We start from the raw sequence: 16871 nt of genomic DNA on the forward strand, positions 1-16871 counted from the left end.
TGAGAATAAGGAGAAGTCCACCTACCTTCATTAAGCAACCATGGCGGCTGGTGTGAGTGACTGGCAATAATCATTTCTTTGAAAAGTTTTCAAAGGAGTGATGAAATTTGCACTTCTGGTGAAAAAAAATTTTTTTTTTTTTTTCCGAGTGAAAACAGAGAACCGAAGAAACCATGTTAAAGCTGTCGCTTCTAAGGGCAGCCTTGTCATCACTGTGGATGGGAGGCTGCCCCAGATCCCTCAGCTTCATTATGAGGAAGACCCAAACAGTGTGAAATGTCTTTCATTTGCCTCTGCGCCTGTCACTGCTGGTAGTCACACAGGGCCCCATGCTTGGTTTCATTCTCTGCTGTCACCGTCTTGAAATTCTTAATAAGTTATGAACAAAGAAGCTCAAGTTTTCATTTCGCACGAGGCCTCGCAGGCTCCACAGCAGGTCCTGTTCTCGTGTGCCGCTAAAGCACGGCTCCAACACCCTCTCCAAGACGGGAAGACTAGTGGTCAGCAATGCAGAGTTCATTTCACAAGCATCTTGCATGTGATCTCTCCTTTCACAAGTAAAAGGGTGAGTGGCGAGCGTTCCCTTGGTCCAGTTTTACTTTCCTCTCTTTTGTCTTCCACCTAAAATCCCAGCTGTGAAAAAGCAGACTCAAAGTATAACCTAGAGAGGCCCCAGAGCATCATTTATGTCATCTGAGGTAGACAGCAGGGCCATGATGAACAGGCAGCGCGTACAGGGCACCTGCACTGAGTAGGAAGTGTCTTCCCAGAATAATTGGGCTTCTAAAACTTACTGTTCCATTAGAATGAGAGGTCGGGCATGAGTGCTGCATTAGAATTCAAATTTCATCTAAATAACATTAAATCTCCTACTTGGCATCCTTTTTATGCTAATCCATTCAATACTTAATGATGTTTATCAGGACTTCCATTTCCTCTTCTTCAGAAATGTGCTCAGCTAATGAAGAAAGGTTGGTTTTATGCAGAAAGAGAAAGGTTCCTAAGTACAGGGTGCGGGGGGTGGGGGTGGGGGTGGGGGGGGGTGGGGGGGGTGAATGGAGGAGGGGCGGGTTCTGATTCTGAGCACTGCAGGCTTTGCCTCTCCTCTCCCTGCGGTGGCTTCACATTCATCAGGATGGGCATAACCTGTGCTTCTGTGCGCCACTGATTTAGGGCAGAAATAAAAGCTCAGCCAACAAAGCAAGGCTCCTCTCACACACTGCTATGTCTGAATACAAATGGTTCATAATTGAAGGCTGAACTTCCTTATTTCATCTATGGGCAGCTGCAAGGGTGAAAATGGATACACTGTGTTTCATCATCTATAAACTGTTCTGCACTTGGGAGTGTAGGAGGGGAAATGTTGGCAATGTTTCAGGGCCCCGGGGGGCTGCGCTCAACTGTTGGTGATGAATGCTTATGTTTGAGGTGAATGCTTAGCATGAGGAAAAGGGGTCTAGCTCATGGTAGGAAGCCTCCTTCCCCGGGGTCCAGGGCAAAGCCTTGGGAGAGTCTTGGATGGTGGTTCAAGGAAACCATGTGAAGGGAGGCAGCACAGAAGCCAGTTAGAGAAAGGATGTTCTGGATGCTCTGGTTTCCTATGACTCAGGGGCTGAGATCTCAAGATCCTGTGCAGACCTAAAACTTTTCGGTTCTAAGGAGGTGCTACTGGTGAAGAAGGAACAGTCTAGAGTGATGCATGTTCCTTCCCTCTTACTCTTGTCCCCTCTTTCTTTACTGATTCATTCACTTTTATGTGCTTTTGTTTGCTCTTAGAGTCTCTAGAATAGTCTTCCTTTTAAGCCTGGTTTTAATTTTCCATGTGTTTGTCTGGTTTTCCCTTGTGCCCTTGTTATTGCCACCTTCCTTCTTCACCGGGACCAGAGTTGGGGGGGGGGGGGAGTCTCTGTGTGCTTTCCACACTCTGTGATGGTGAAGGGGAGGGACTTACAAGGTGGGGAGCCCTGCAGGTGTGGAGGGCTTCATGAAGTCCTAACTGGCTCTGGGGAAAGTCCCGTTGACATCTTATGGATTCTTACTTTTGACTGATACAAGAGAGGGTTGCCTCATTCATTTTGGTTACATTTATAATCGGTATTTATGTCCTCGAAATCAGTCTTTTGCCCACAATGGTTTGCCAGCACACTGTTTTCTCAGTAAGGCATTCTTCCAGATTTAAAACACAGTTAGAGGCTTGATATGGAGACCGGGAATAAGCCAGTGAGCCAGGATTGAGGAGATTTTGGTGCCCACCATCCTTCTCTCGATTTGTATGACTTTTCCTTCAGATAGGAGACTAGACCCAGTAACAGTGGTCTTACTGATGTCATCCATGATTCAGAATCTACAGGGGTCCTGAGTAGTTTCCAGTCTACACTAAAGGAGTGAGTAGAACAGTGGTACTGTAATTCATTTACTCCCATCCAACTTTGTTCAAGAAAGAATTCAAGGTGACCTATAATGATTTCTAAAATGTATAAGGTACAATTAAATTAAAGATAAAAGATAAGAAAATTTGAGCAAAAGGAAAATAAAGATGAAAAGGGCAGCCAGAAATGAGGTGGACGTACAAAATTCATGCCAAATATTTACATATATTTACTACAGGCAGAATATACATTTGGCTCTGATCATTCTAGGAGCTAATATAGAGAGGAAAAAATACCCAGTTGTTTTTAATATTAAAAAAGCTAAACAAACAGACTCATCATCCAAAAGAAACACAATGCTTTCAGGTGTTGGGGCCAGAAAAAGATTCTTCCATTATCACAGGAAGGCTATCATCTCATGTAATAACCAACATCATCGACAAACAAAGGGTATGATGCACAAAGAGAATGATGCATTCATCAATGAGTTGTTTAGGGCTATTTCTCAAAGTGTCCCTTGATGCTGGAGATGGCATCACCCTAGATCCACGGGGACAAGCAATTCTAACAGGTGACAGCAGAGTGGAGTTTTTAAAAACCTGGACTCTGGAGTTGGCTTTTCAAGCGAGTGTTGGCTCCACCATTGCCACCTGGGGGACAACCCCACCCAGGGTGGATATGGCATTAAATGAGGCAGTGAAGGTAAAACACTCAGTATGATGCCGAGAACATGCTGGGCATCAAGAAATGTTACTATTATTGAGCCAATTGCATAGATGGATTGCATTTGCTTTAGGTATTCCTGAACAAACACTGTTTTCCCTTGATAGAGCTTTTGCTGAGAAGCATTCACTGGCCATGCATTAGAATGTCTAGAACAAAATATTTTTTGTTCTTGGGAAGGCAGAGCCAAAAACTCTAAGGAAATTAGCCAAGAGGAAGGACGCGTCTCGTAAACCCTTAGGAAAACTGAGAAGCTTGGAAAAACAGGTGTCTGAAAAAAAGGTTACCCTCCACAAAACACAATCTTGGGTTTTGCGATATTCATAGATGATCCACCTTTGATTGGTGTGCAGTTTGGTAAAAGCTCTAAAATTAAAAAAAATAATAATAATGCTTAAGTAACTGGATTCACTGGTTTGCTCTATTCAGATGTTATTCACAAGTCAGTTAATGCTGGGGTATCTGCTGAGCACCACAGTTATAGAAAAGTGGTCTGTTTCCCTTCTTTCTGAGAAATACCAGGGAAGCTACTAAAGCCATTTCTCAAAACAAAATAGTCCTCACCATGACAGTAACAGCAGCCACTCCTGCCCTCCACTATGCCATCGAAATAAATGGAAGAAATGTGTACTTGTACATTCTCTAACTTAGGAGTGGGGAGGCAAAAAGGGGATCATGCATCATATGAAGAAGTTACTCCTATTAGCTCCATTGAAAAGTGGTACCTGATTCATCAAGAGACCATCCTGATTCTGACTGCGATCTCAGTTTTGGGGTAGTTACAAGCATAAGTAGCCAGGATCTGTGAGTTCATGTAGCTCAGCTCATTCCTATTCACTGAGGCCAAGGCCAAGGGTAAATCATTAAAAGGTGCAAATAATCTCAGGTGGGCATGGATTATTCACATGGTATTAAAGGGTATGATGCACAAAAGCCACTGTAGAAGACTTACCTGAAAATACCCCCACTACTCCAGGGTGTAATTTATCAAGTGGGAATATGGCTCTTTTGGGGGGCAGGATATTTAAGAAACTAATGGGTATTAGTTTGGAGGAGCAACGGGTTGGCCTAGTAAATTACAGACTGGAATGCACTCTGGGTCCAATCATAGGCCACCATTATGGCGGTTCCCAAACAGTCCTGGAGACAGAATCGATCTCTGAATATTTTATTTAGCATTTTAATCAACTCTACAGGATGAGGGGATATTTGACTTAGCTGACATCATTTTCAACATTTACTTGCACATTTAAAAAGAAATAAATTAATTCATCTTTGGTTTAAGTTTTCCTGGTCATGGTGCTGAAAGAATGATGGAAAGGGGTGAAACCATGCTGTGAAAACAGTGGCGGCAGTCGGCCAATAATTAAAAGGAAATGCAGTGTAAAGCATAACTCCCAGTTTCTGGGGAATGTAAATTTGCCAGCACAGGTAGAAGCTATTAACATGAATTTTCACTCAGGACCTCATTCAAGTTGCCAGTGAGGAAATACCTTCAAATAGCTTGATAAGGATGTAACCTGGTCAAATTCAATGCTGACATATAAAGATCACAGTGCCTTTTCTGTTTGGTGAGGCACGTCTTATCTGATACTGGAGGGATCGGACTTGGTCCGGCATTCCATAAATGCACGCCTGTGTTTGGGATGTCCAACCATACCTGATCGAGGCAGTTGTTACGCAGGTATCTGAGTGCTTGCTGAATACTCTGAGGCAGGGGCTGTCCCGTTCTCTGCACGTGAACTATGAGGGGAACACCAAAGACAGTCTTGTCTTTGTAATCAGGAACTTTCATCCTCTTCATGAACTTTGGAACTGACCTAGAATTCACAGAAACCAGGTCACGCGAGCCTCTTGGGGCAGCCTGTGGGGAGAGGCTGTGAAAGCAAGCAAGAGGGAAGCCAAGCTTTTGTTGGAACAACCAACAGACACAGGGGGAATTCAACATCTCTCCCTTAATGAATCACGTTACATGGAAATACTGTGTGTGCCCCTTGCCTATGTTAGATGTCTAACTATTAAACAGCATGATTCATGTTAGCGGGATGGATTTATGGCTCTGTTTTCAAGTCAAGTGGACAGCCTTCCAGTTTAATTGTGAATGACACTTACTGTCCCCAGTAAGACAGAAGAAATTTAAAAACTATGAGAAGAGGAAATTTAGTTGGGGTTGGGGGAGAAAGGAGGGGAGAGATGATGAAGCACTTCTTGGCTACGTTCTTACTTTTCTAGAACCGGTCGAACTTTTTAAAGGAAATTTTAATACAAGCATATATTGATTTGACTCTGCAATTTATAACTTCCTAAAATATTTTTATAAAGGCACTTTCGATCCTTCTCTATACATAATATATAACATAAGACGATTAATGACATATTTTATATTTTTTCAAATCCATCAACTCATCTAAAATAGGGACTTACTTAAGGTTTCAACACATGCTTTTGTCAGTTCCTTACTATAAAGGTTTACTGCATATTCTTGTTCTTATTTGCCAGTGTGGTAAACGCAAAAATGTAGTTGAAGAATCAAATGCTCTTTGAATGAATCAACGCTCTAAGTGTTGAGCTCTGCCCTGCTCCAGAAGGTACGAGTGACAGCTGTTTCTTTGCAAGCTGCCAGAATTATTTTATGGCCAGTTTATTTTTAATTCCTCTGTTCACTATTAATCACCCTTTGCTGGTCTTTGTTTCCTTCTTGGAGCCTGACTGCTTTCCCTGGAAACTAACAAGAGAGCTACAGATAAAGCAATGCTTCCTGCAGGCGACATCACGTCCCCGCTGCAGCAGCACAGAAGGCAGACAGTAAGGCAGAGCTCCGGCATGGTTTCCAGGAGATCGGAACGAATGGCTTCTTCAGAAATCAGAACTTAAATACTGAAGCTTTGGCAACTGTGTACTTAGCTCTCGAACAAACGATCCCCTCCTAAGTGACCACACTACGCACCACGTCCAGCCGTGTTTATTGGACAGGGAGTACTTCTCCATGATGGCCGTGAGGCGAAGCAGTGAGAAACGCTGGAGCAGGTTCAGCTGGCCGGCTGTCTGGTTGCTGATGTGGGGTGCCGTGGACGGCTGAGGCTGGTGCGAGAGCTGGAAACTATTCCATCGGAGTCGCCTTTACCGGAAAGACCGTCAGAGAAGCCAGTCACAAAGTGGATATGTCATTGGAAAACACAGGATGTTACTAACTTTTAAGTAGCTAATCAAAATAGTTTTCGAGCCAAGAAAATCACAAAGCAAATGGAACAGGAGACGCCAATGTACAGAATGAACAGAAGAAACCTTTTTTTTTTTTTTCAAGTCTGATAATGAAAAAGGTCATTCTCTGTTTTGTTGGGAGGTTTTAAATAAGTGACATAATACATTTTATTTGTTTGTTTATTCCTAAATTTGCTCCCAAAGTGTTGAAAGCGGCTGAGACGGTGTATGTGTAAGTGTGTGTGGAGGGAGAGAGAGACGCAGACAGAGAGCTCGAGACGGAAAGTGAGATGTGGAATGTTCCGGAACCGTAGAACATTTCACACTGCCGTCCTGTCTGCATTCTAACTCTCCTTTGCTGTGGAGGTGGAACCTGAAGGTATTCCATCCAGGCACAGATGAAGACGCACCCCTGAAGTGACAACACATTAGGGAACCCCAAGACACATGTCTGTCTCAACAAGAGCCCAGCGGCAGGTACAGTATTACTGTTTCTACTGCTTTAAGCTCTTCCGGGCCCATTTTTCAAGGGTGCTTCTGAAATGCTCTTTGTAAAACAGCTTTAATGTACCCTGTAATGGGCATTTTTTAAAGCCAAAATAAACTTGTGAAGTATGCACCCTTGAGTCTCAGAAATTTATCATAGGATTAAAAAAAAAAAAAAAAACCTTTAAAATTTGAGGTGGAGCTGTTTAATTAATACTGCAGCAAGGACACGGGAAGTACCTGGGGCTCCCTTACCAGTGATCCCTGATGGTGCCTAGCATAATGCTTTCAATGTATACTCACCATATATATATATATATATATATATATATATATATATATATATATATATTTAGTAAAACTGAGATTGAATTAAAGGATAAACACTCAGAGAAATGAATGTGAGTTGACACGGATTCAATCCCCATAATATTTGTCACAAAAGATATACTTGTGTTCGAATAGCCTAATCCCGTGTATCACCTCAAACAGGGTCAGGCATTTAGTATGTGCTCTTTAAACGTTTCTTAAATAAAGACACCATAATTATTACGAGACGGATTGAAAATCATGCCACCAACCTGTTTGGCCTGGTCAGAGAGGCCCCTACACCAGAATCCCTCCTTTCCCTGACCCCAGTGGCCTCCGACTCATTAAGAGATGCTCTGTCCACATCGCTGGGTGTTGTCCGACCTTCTGAGACTGAGTTGCCTTCGAAGTCTAAGGTGATCTGATTAGGCGATGGAAAGGGGCATAATCCAGATTCTGCAACCAGTGCGTCGTGTGTTTGCAGCTCAGGCAAGACGTTCTTTGACCAGTCATCCACTACCTCCTGGAGCCCATTGACGTGGTGCAAGATGTCATCTAAATGAGGGAAGAGGTCATCTTTCTCCAAGTCCAAAAGGTCTCCCGTGCTGGCGTACAAATGGGAGCCCGGGACGTTGTCGTAGATGCTGACTCTACTTGCCCTGTGGCAGGACGCCATGAGTCTGGGCTCCCCGGCACCAGGGCCCTGCTGTCTGCCCAGGGAGATGCTACCGGTCCTCCAGTTAACCCCATTGCTACCGTCTGTGGGCGAGAGGCTCTCGATAGAGAGTGCCTTGGGGAACGTTCCTGGTTTGTGATCCTTGGGAATATGCACTACCAAGTTCTCCTGGGAATGGAACTCGTGTGCGTGGTTCTGGTCGCCTGTGTCCCGCGGTGCCGTCCCGGCCAGCACGTCCAGGTCTTCCAAGTACATGCCCCCGCGCTTGTTGGCCTCCTGGCTTTTCCGTTCCTTGGGGCCGGGCGTGCTCACCCCGCTACCACTGTTTAACGACTGGCTGCTTTCCCCGCTCCATTTGCCGGAGCTCAGGAGCCCTCTGGTGCAGGCAGCGGGGGGCGAGCTCTGGAGATCCCCGTTCGGGATGGGGACGCACTGCATGGCCTTGAAGGCCTCTGGCTCCTGTTGCAGCACGGGCCCGCTGATCACCAAGCCCCCGGTCCGCCCCGGCCCCTTATGCCTTCCGTGCGCTCCCTTCCCTCGGAGTGTCTCCATACGTTTCAAAAATGATTTGGCTCTGGTCCTGGTGGGTTTCTCATTCTTTGGGTGGAGGGGGTAGCTGAGAACGTCTCTGGGGGACTGTGGGAGGCTGCCGCTGACGAACGTGGCGTCCAGCATGACTGGGCTGTCGGGGCAGGACTGGCCGGGGCAGTCGAACGGCTCGCGGCCCGCGCTGTGGCTGCCCGGCTGGCCGCGACCGTCACTCCCTCCGCTGCTCTCACTGTGAATGGAGCAGACCTCGGGCTCGCTCAGGTCTGTGAGGACACTTTCACTGCTGGTGGTGTTCCTCATCCTAATGTCTCCCGATGACCCATTCCTGTCTCCTCCGGGGAACAGTGTGTGCAGGTCGTCCACGCGAGACCACCGGCGGCTGGTTCTTTGGAAAGTCCATTTGTTGCTGATGCAGAGATCTTCCTCATCTGAGTCGTCACCCTGAAAAACATTACAGATGACGCTCGCTTCCAGGAAGCATGGATGCAGTGGGAAACAGGGTGAGCACAGAGGCACGGTACTCCCCCTCTTTTCCCTTCCTTCCACGCGTGCCCTCTGGCTGTCCCACGGTCCTTCCACCATCTTTCATTGTCCCCCACACCCTCCTCCTCCCTTGTGCCTACAGGATCTCTTCTCAACCTGCTGAGCTTTCTTCCTTTTAATTTTCATAGAGGTTCTGAGTCCTTCCTTCCTCTCTGAGAAGTTTTCCTTGACTGATTACGAAGAGGTGTAATTACCATCTGACTAGACATCTAAATATAAAACACCTGCAGCTCTCTTTTTCAGAAACTTAATCCTGCCATCAAAGGCACCGACTTCTTTCCTGAAACCTCTTCACTGAGCCCCAGGACCATAGTTCCAGCTTCCCTCCTCTTTTTTTTTAAATTTTTAAAAATGTTTTTATTTTTGAGAGAGAGAGAGAAGGGGGGGGGGGGAGAGTGGGGGAGGGACAGAGAGAGAGGGAGACACAGAATCTGAAGAATTCTTCAGGTCCAGGCTCTGAGCTGTAGGCACAGAGTGTGACGTGGGGCTCTAACCCGTGAACCGTTAGATCATGACCTGAGCCGAAGTCGGACACTTAACCGACTGAGCCATCCAGGCGCCCCTCCAGCCTCCCTCTTCTGAACTTCAGAGTCAATCTATCTCAAAAGTAACACTCCTTACCTTAGTCTCCCAAATCTGATTCTTACCATGTATTCCCTGCGCAAATTAATGCCAAAATTATCCACTGAATTCCTCTAAGTAGAAACTTGGGAGCCATTACAGAGATCACTAGTTGAGGAGAGTCCAATCCAGCCGGCTCTGCTTGGCCAGCCTGCTTGTTTTTGATCAACTCTGAATCTAAATGCCTTTTCGCAGGACATGCATTGCCGGGCAGCTGAACCCCCAGTGCTCTGCCCTGACTCACACTCTGCACCTCACACACTTCTTTTTCCTGTCTGGGTGCTGCCTGAGTAGAAACCCCCTGAGAGATGAGAGTTTGGGCTCCTTGAGGCCAGAGATGTCCTCGTTTACCTTTGCCAGCCCTTGTGGCCCAGGACAGACCTGGACCTAGGGCAAAAAATAATAATCTCCCTCCAAGATGAGTGGATTCATCAGCTTCTTCCCCCTCCTCATCCTGCATGTTACCAAGACCCAACTCTGAAATGACTTTCAAATCCGTTCCCTCCTTCACATCTTCCCTCTCATTCCCTTTGTGTAGGCCCTTGGCACCTCTGTCTGGGTCCGTTACAGTAAAAGCCTGGCTAGAATCCTTGTCTCCAGCGTCTTTCCCATCTAAACAGCTTTCCACAGTGTAATCCAAATATGATCATGTAATTTTCCAGCTTCAAAGCCTTCAGCTTCCCTTGGCCTTCCTAGAAGTCTTTAGCACGGCCATTCAAAGCCCTTTCAACCAGCCTGCAGTGTACTGTTCTTGCCTCACTTTAGTTGTGCCTCCCAGTTTCCCCGCTCCCTGGCCCATTCTCTTCGAAGCCTTCCCTCACCGCTCCAAGGCAATGACTACTTCCCGCCCAGAGCTCCTACAGCATTTGGGTTAGATCTGTGTTGTAGCACTTACTCTAATGAGAACTTGAGCTCATGCTGCTCAAATCCACTCTCAGTCGTTAGAGGTAAGCTCATCAAGAGGAGGGCTTGTGTATCTGTGTCTTAATCATATTTATAACCTCTCCAACATCAAGCACATAGCAACTGCTCAATACTGTTTTGTTATTTGAATTAAATTTATTTTACTTTGACATCTGGTTCTAAGACTTGGTTCCAAATTCTAGTAGTACCAGTTAAGAGTTTAGGTGATTGCTTGCAAATTGCTTCTTCTCTCCAGTTTCCATCAACTCATGAAATGGTACTGAAAACAGGTTCTGCCTCTTGGGTTTGCTGAGGGAGCTAAATGAAATAATGCATTTAGTAGGCCCTCATTGAGGAGTATTTGTTATTTTCCAGTGTTGGCTAAATTGCTTATCTACTTATTGTCTATCTAAGAAGATTGCTTACCTATCTTTTTACATATCTAATGTCTACTTTAACCCCCCTTAACTTTGCGATATATTCTCCTTTCAAGAAAAAGTAAATAGATGCTCAGGCAATAAATATTGCCATCTCCCTATTCTCACTTATTTCTTGAAAATCTAGATTCACATGGGCTGGACTAACTGACAAATTTGAACATTCACGTACAGCGGTTACATTCACATACGGTAGAAGGTGGAAGAAAGTAAAAACTAAGGTACTAATGGAGAATTCCATTGCTTTGGGATCACAGTGGGAAATTAGCTTTGAGTTTAAAAAAAGTTATATAAAGCTTTGGCAAAAGAGTTTAAAAAGATGTACACGTAGGAAAAAAGGAAAGGGTCTCGGGTGATGAATCAAAGTTATACTTTCTTTATAGCATTTTAGAGTTCTCTTTTTCTGTGATTGATACACAGTAAGACATGACATTTGAGAGCCACTTATGTATCAGGCACCATAAAGGTTGAAGGGTGAGCTCACTGGATTTTCAGATCACATTTCAGGAAGCTAGTGAAAAGAAGCTGATATTAAGTTAGCATTCTGAAAAAGCCCTTTCAGCAAATACGTTTTGAGAAGGCAAAGAAAGGATATATTTTTAAAGAAAATGTATATATTTTAAATAGAAATTATGATATTTAGCGTGGGCTCCAATGATGTCTCTCAAGTTAGCCCAAACTCGGTTACTGATGCTGGAAAACCACATACGAGCTGGATAAGGATTCCTTTATTTTGGTCAAGAAAAGATGCCAAGCTGGGCACTGTGGACTGGCAATGGAAAGCTTGCCCCCGTCTGCTAGACTCTAAGGGTTTATTATACTAGCTTTGGGCAACAGGAGGGTATTTACAATCCAACCAAGGCATGTGAAAAAGTGGTAAACTCCTGGAAAACACGGCCAGCAGTTCAGGGAAATTTTGCAGTATTTAGATCTTTTGAACCCAAACAAACAAATGAAAACCAAAGCAAAAAAACAAACAAAACAAAGAAAAAAGAAAAAAAAAAAAAACCACCCATTCTCCTTTAGCATCCTGTGCATATGATTATCATAGTATGTCCCAAAGGGCAGTGACATGATTCTGTCTGGTTTTTCCACCAGGGCAGGATCTTTCAACCTATTGATAGTGACCTACAATAAGAAACTTTCCATCACAACTTAAGGCACACACATGTTACAATAAACAAACATACAAACGAATAAATAACCAAGCTCATGATATAAATATTATCCTTGTTTTTACTCATATTTTATAATCTAGTTTAGTCTATTTTTCTTAATATTGTCTGTTACCCACCAAAATTGTTTCACAGCTCACTAACGTGTCGTGACTGACAATATGAAAAACACACTGTACTAGAGTTTAAGTTTTTTTTTTTTTTTTCTAAACACGCAGGGCCCAGCAGACTTAACGTGCATACAGCCGACTCTCCAGTAATTGTGGAAGTGTACTGATTAAGAGATGTTGAGATCTCCTCTGTTTGATAATTTTTTTTGAGGCTTAAAAACAAATAGCTTGATTATTTAGGAATGCAAAATGGAAATCTCTAGGAGTGAGATGTATTTATGAGAAAAAGACACACCAGACGAACCTTAATCTCCCATCTCAATGGTTTAGTATACCATGGAAATACAGACACAGAGCGTCTGGATTTCAGCAAAAGAACTGACAAGAGATTCTCACGATATCGTTGTGACCAAGATGGCTAACCGTGTTGGATGCTATAGAGAGTTCTTTTGGTAACTGGTTGAGTAGTTCACACCAAAGAGTGTGGTCAAAAGGCTGAATGCAACTACAGGAGAGCTCTCTGGAGGATGCCTCAAAGTTATGTCAATTTTAAGAATAACTTGAGTGAGCCAGGAGAACTCATGTTAGGTAATTCACTAAGTAATGTTGACCAAGGTACCCTTTTTGAGAGTCAATTATCTCAGTTGTAAATGGGACTAATAGTAATATAAATCCAGCATGATTTGTCAACACAGCCAAAGGAGATTATATGTGAAAATGCCACGTAAACCTTAAAGTACAATGTAAAGCTACTTATTGTTGTTAGAGACTGGTGATATCGGGATGTATAAAGACCTTAACAGAACTGAATGGCGGCCTCTTAATGAGATAAAATTTCATGAAGTAAAAATAAATTAAATAAATAAACAAACCAAAAACCCTAAGTCACTCACCATAGACAGTTTGAGAAACTGTTCAAGATTGAGCAGAGGTCAGAAAACTTTCTGTAAAGGGTCAGATAGTAAATATTATAGGTTTCTGGGCCATGCGATCCCTGTCATACCTGGTCAACTCTGCTATTAGAGCCAGAAGAATGAGTGCTCTGATGCAAGTTTCACTTTGTTTGCAAAAACAGGAACAGTGGTTTGCGGACCCCCAGTCTAGAGGATTGAGCATTGATGGGCTGCTGTGTGAAAAGTGAGCCCTCAGTGCTTCTGCAGAGAAAAGAGCTAGAATCCAATGGGCGAGAGTTTACGTCAAATCCGCTTTCGGCTTACTGTATGGAAGACTTCCAGTAATTAGAAAGAAAATAAATTGCCCTGCAGTGCAGCAAACTCATCGTGGCTAGATGCTCACAGGCAGAGGCTGAGTGGGCTATGAGCAAGGCTCTCGGAAGTAAATCCTGTAGTGGATGAGAGGCTGGAGGAGATGATGGAACATCCCTTCCAACTCAAAGATCTAATGGCTCTAGGATATGCACCTGCAATTATCTTCAATTTGAGACTGTAATACTCTCCAGTCAAGCGAAGGCTGGAATACGACGTAATTTTTTTCTCTTTTGACTCTGCTGTTTGGAGCTAGTGGGAAGCGTCTAATTTGGAGGGAGAGACTGGGGTGCGTGTGAAAAGCAGAGGGGGTGGAGGGGAGAGGAGACCGGGCCCCTGGACAACAGCTGCAGCTCCTTTGAAATGCTGATAGCATCCAGGCCCCGAGATGCTGGCTGCAAGGTGGCAATTAGTCATGGTTTCTGAGTTGCTTTCCACCTTTGGTCATGATTCAGAGAGCTTTATTAAAACTATAACTTTAACCAGAACCATCTGAAGCCAGCCTTTCTCTCTTGGGAAATTGTAGGGAAGAGCCTTGTGAGCATATATGTCTGTCTCTTTCCTCATTTAACAGACAGCCTACTGGAGTCTTTGGTCTCGACTTTAACTTTGAATGAAAGTCATACCACATAAACACTAACCAATGGGGAGTTTTAAGGTCATCGTGAAGCAAGTGTGAATTTTGTAGGTAATGATGAAGAAGAAACACTTTTTCTGAGAACAAGTAGCTCTGTGTGGGCCTTGGAGTTTTTAATTTAGATGAAATGCTGATATTTTGGCTTTTCCGAAAAATGGGAACATTCTGAGTTGAAATTATATATTCCTCAGAGACAAATGCCAAACAGACATTGCAAAAGAAAGGTGTTTTTTTTCTTTTTAATTTTTTTATTTTAATGGCATTTGGCCAGATCTTTACCCTGGAAACAGGAGCCCACACAGGTCCACAGCTGCAAGAGGCAGCTAATCCACGGTTATGTAGAAATTTAGAAGTGTATCTTCCATTCAGGTTAACGGGAGCTGAGTGGTGGAGTCCACCTGTTCAGAAGCTGGAATGTACCCTTTGCAGGGCTGCAGGGGAAGGAGCCTGAAGCCAGAGGCAGGGGAGCTGCTGGTGTCCTCAGGGTCTCCAGAAATGCCTCCCGCCTGGGTTTTAGTAAGTGTCTCAGTGAGGTGTGTGGCCGAGACTGAGAATACCCTTCTCTACCTGACTCTCACAGAGACGGGGAAGGTTACCTTGAATCTCTGATAAATCACTTTTCTCTCCCACAAAGAGAAAATCTTGCGCTACTATCTTGAGAGGGGGAGGCAGCCGTGATTTCATTTCTCCTGGGGCTTTACAAGTAGCCATTTGTTGTCCAAGAAAGGCGTGCGCCCAAGTAAGTATGAATGAGGCTTCACCATCCTCATCTGTTTCTATACTTGTTTTTCTTTCTTGGGTGAACCCATCAAACTCTTCAGAATTTAAAAAACAAAATCCAATGAGAAGGAAATGCAAAGCAGAGCAAGGACATTCACTGTGAGAGACCCAGAGATGCATTTCTACAAGGACATTAAATAAATCATGGACTTCTGTACAGATGGCAAGAAACATCCCTCTTCTAAAAACAACAATAAAAATGCATTATAATTGTATGTATTGCAGAGGAAACTCTTCCAGGCCTCAGGCCAAGTGCCAGAAGTCCCCTCAGACTCCAGTACATTTCTGAATTCTGTGTTATTTTTTTTTTTTAATTTAATGTTTATTTATTTTTGGGAGAGAGAGACAGAGCATGAGCGGGGGAGGGGCAGAGACAGAGAGGAAGACATAGTATCCGAAGCAGGCTCCGAGCTGTCAGCACAGAGCCCGATGCGGGGCTCCAACCCTCGAACCGTGAGAACATGACCTGAGCCAAAGTCTGACGCTTAACTGACTGAGCCACCCTGGTGCCCCCTTTGTGTTATTTTTTTAAAGTTTTTTTTTTTAATGTTTATTTATTTATTTTGAGTGACAGAGAGAGAGAGACAGAGAGACCAGGAGAGGGGCAGAGAGAGGGAGAGAAAGAATCCCTAGCACTTGCAGTGCAGAGCCTGACTCGGGGCTCGAACTCATGAACCGCGAGACCATGACCTGAGCCAACATCAAGAGTCAGATGCTTGGCTAACTGAGCCAGCCAGGCGCCCCTGTGAATTCTTTGAAAGGCAAGGAGGGGCATTTTGGTGCCAGGGTATCTGGGGTCAAACCTTGCTATTTCTGCGTGACTTTGAGCAAGTTACTCCCTGTGCATCCGTGACTCAGAGTACACGGGGAGGGACAGCGCCCGGCACAGAGCATGCTCTGTGTGGGTGTTTGCTGCCCACACAAACTGCTAGGTGAGCACATGTAGCCCTTTCATTGATCCCAAAGGGAGAAAGAACCACTGGGGCTATGGACACTTAGGCAATTTGGGGATGATATTCTACAGAATGAGTCATGTCTGGGCCTCTGCAGATGAGAGGTAAGGATTATATTTTTATTTCTTAGATTGCCTAAAATGGGGACATACCTAGAGGAAATGCTGCTGGTTGTCTTTTTCTTCCGACTAAAGGAATTCCGAAGTTGACTGCAGTGTCACATGGTGCTTCTTCTCAAGTTTCACTTTCTACGTTTGATCATTTGACCTAGTCCTAGCTTGTATTTACGTATGTATTTATATTTTTTTGGTGCAGTAAAATAAAGGGTGAGCCTATGACTTGTGGAAGGGGCAGATCACAGGAATGCACACCCCCACACGGTCTCCTGCACAACTGCTTAGACCACAGCCCCAGATGCTGGTCATTATTGAGATTCACAAGGTGGTGAAGACCACATGTTGAAATTATTTATTTGAGAAGTCAGGCCATGTCTTCTCAATTTACTGAGTGCAAAGCCGTATTTTATTTCAGTGCATGCATTTGTGAGGCCTCTAGCTGAGCAGGGGCTGTAAGGGTAAGGGCCGCTACATCCAACGTGAGGAATAAATTAAGAATGTCAGAATACTGAAGTGACCGATTTACAGAGGAACTTTTGTGAAGGTAACACACAACCAGCCTAACAAATGTTATTCCGGCCGATCTCACATGTGGGTTTCTGAAAAGCTGGTGATAGGGTGAGAATCTGATCACTCCACTTGGCTGAAAACAAATCATGTCATTAGTTTTTGTCTCTTGTAATACACTGCAGCTTCACAGATCTGTCTAGGAAGCCGTATGGATCAGCCATGCTTTAGACACATAGGCGTGGCTGTGTTAGGTTAATAAGAACCATGTGTTACGACCAAAACAACATCTGATGCTCACGCTTCAGATCGTGTGTATGCTTTTCAAGGGGTCTATTCAGCCAGACAGCTGTTGGGACGCTTATTTCCACATTTTTAATTTGTCTTTGGCCTAGACAAATTGCTCATATTTTAATATTTCTCTGGATATTGTTTTTCACCATTTTACCTCATTAGCTTAAATCTTTGGTTTCTAACTCAAACTCCAAACTGTTTTTAAGGTGAGGTCAAC

The 16871-nt window shown here is 44.1% G+C and overlaps 1 protein-coding gene across 4 annotated transcripts in view; it reads right to left on the reverse strand.

Annotated features, from left to right (window-relative positions):
* The window catches only part of STARD13 (StAR related lipid transfer domain containing 13), a 235944-nt gene that overhangs the window by 18345 nt on the left and 200728 nt on the right, over nucleotides 1-16871 (reverse strand). For 2 of the 4 annotated variants that reach the window (XM_042950897.1, XM_042950724.1), the window contains exons 5-7: nucleotides 7361-8754; nucleotides 6040-6210; nucleotides 4753-4912 (exon numbers count right to left, since the gene is read on the reverse strand). In XM_042950897.1, the coding sequence (XP_042806831.1) occupies nucleotides 4753-4912; nucleotides 6040-6210; nucleotides 7361-8754 (1725 nt within the window). Of the gene's footprint in view, nucleotides 1-4752; nucleotides 4970-6039; nucleotides 6211-7360; nucleotides 8755-16871 lie in introns of all 4 variants that reach the window. The other 2 variants (XM_042950627.1, XM_042950806.1) reach the window with 1 other exon arrangement.

The sequence above is a fragment of the Panthera leo genome, chromosome A1 (assembly GCF_018350215.1).
Source record: "Panthera leo isolate Ple1 chromosome A1, P.leo_Ple1_pat1.1, whole genome shotgun sequence".
Lineage (NCBI taxonomy): Eukaryota > Metazoa > Chordata > Mammalia > Carnivora > Felidae > Panthera > Panthera leo.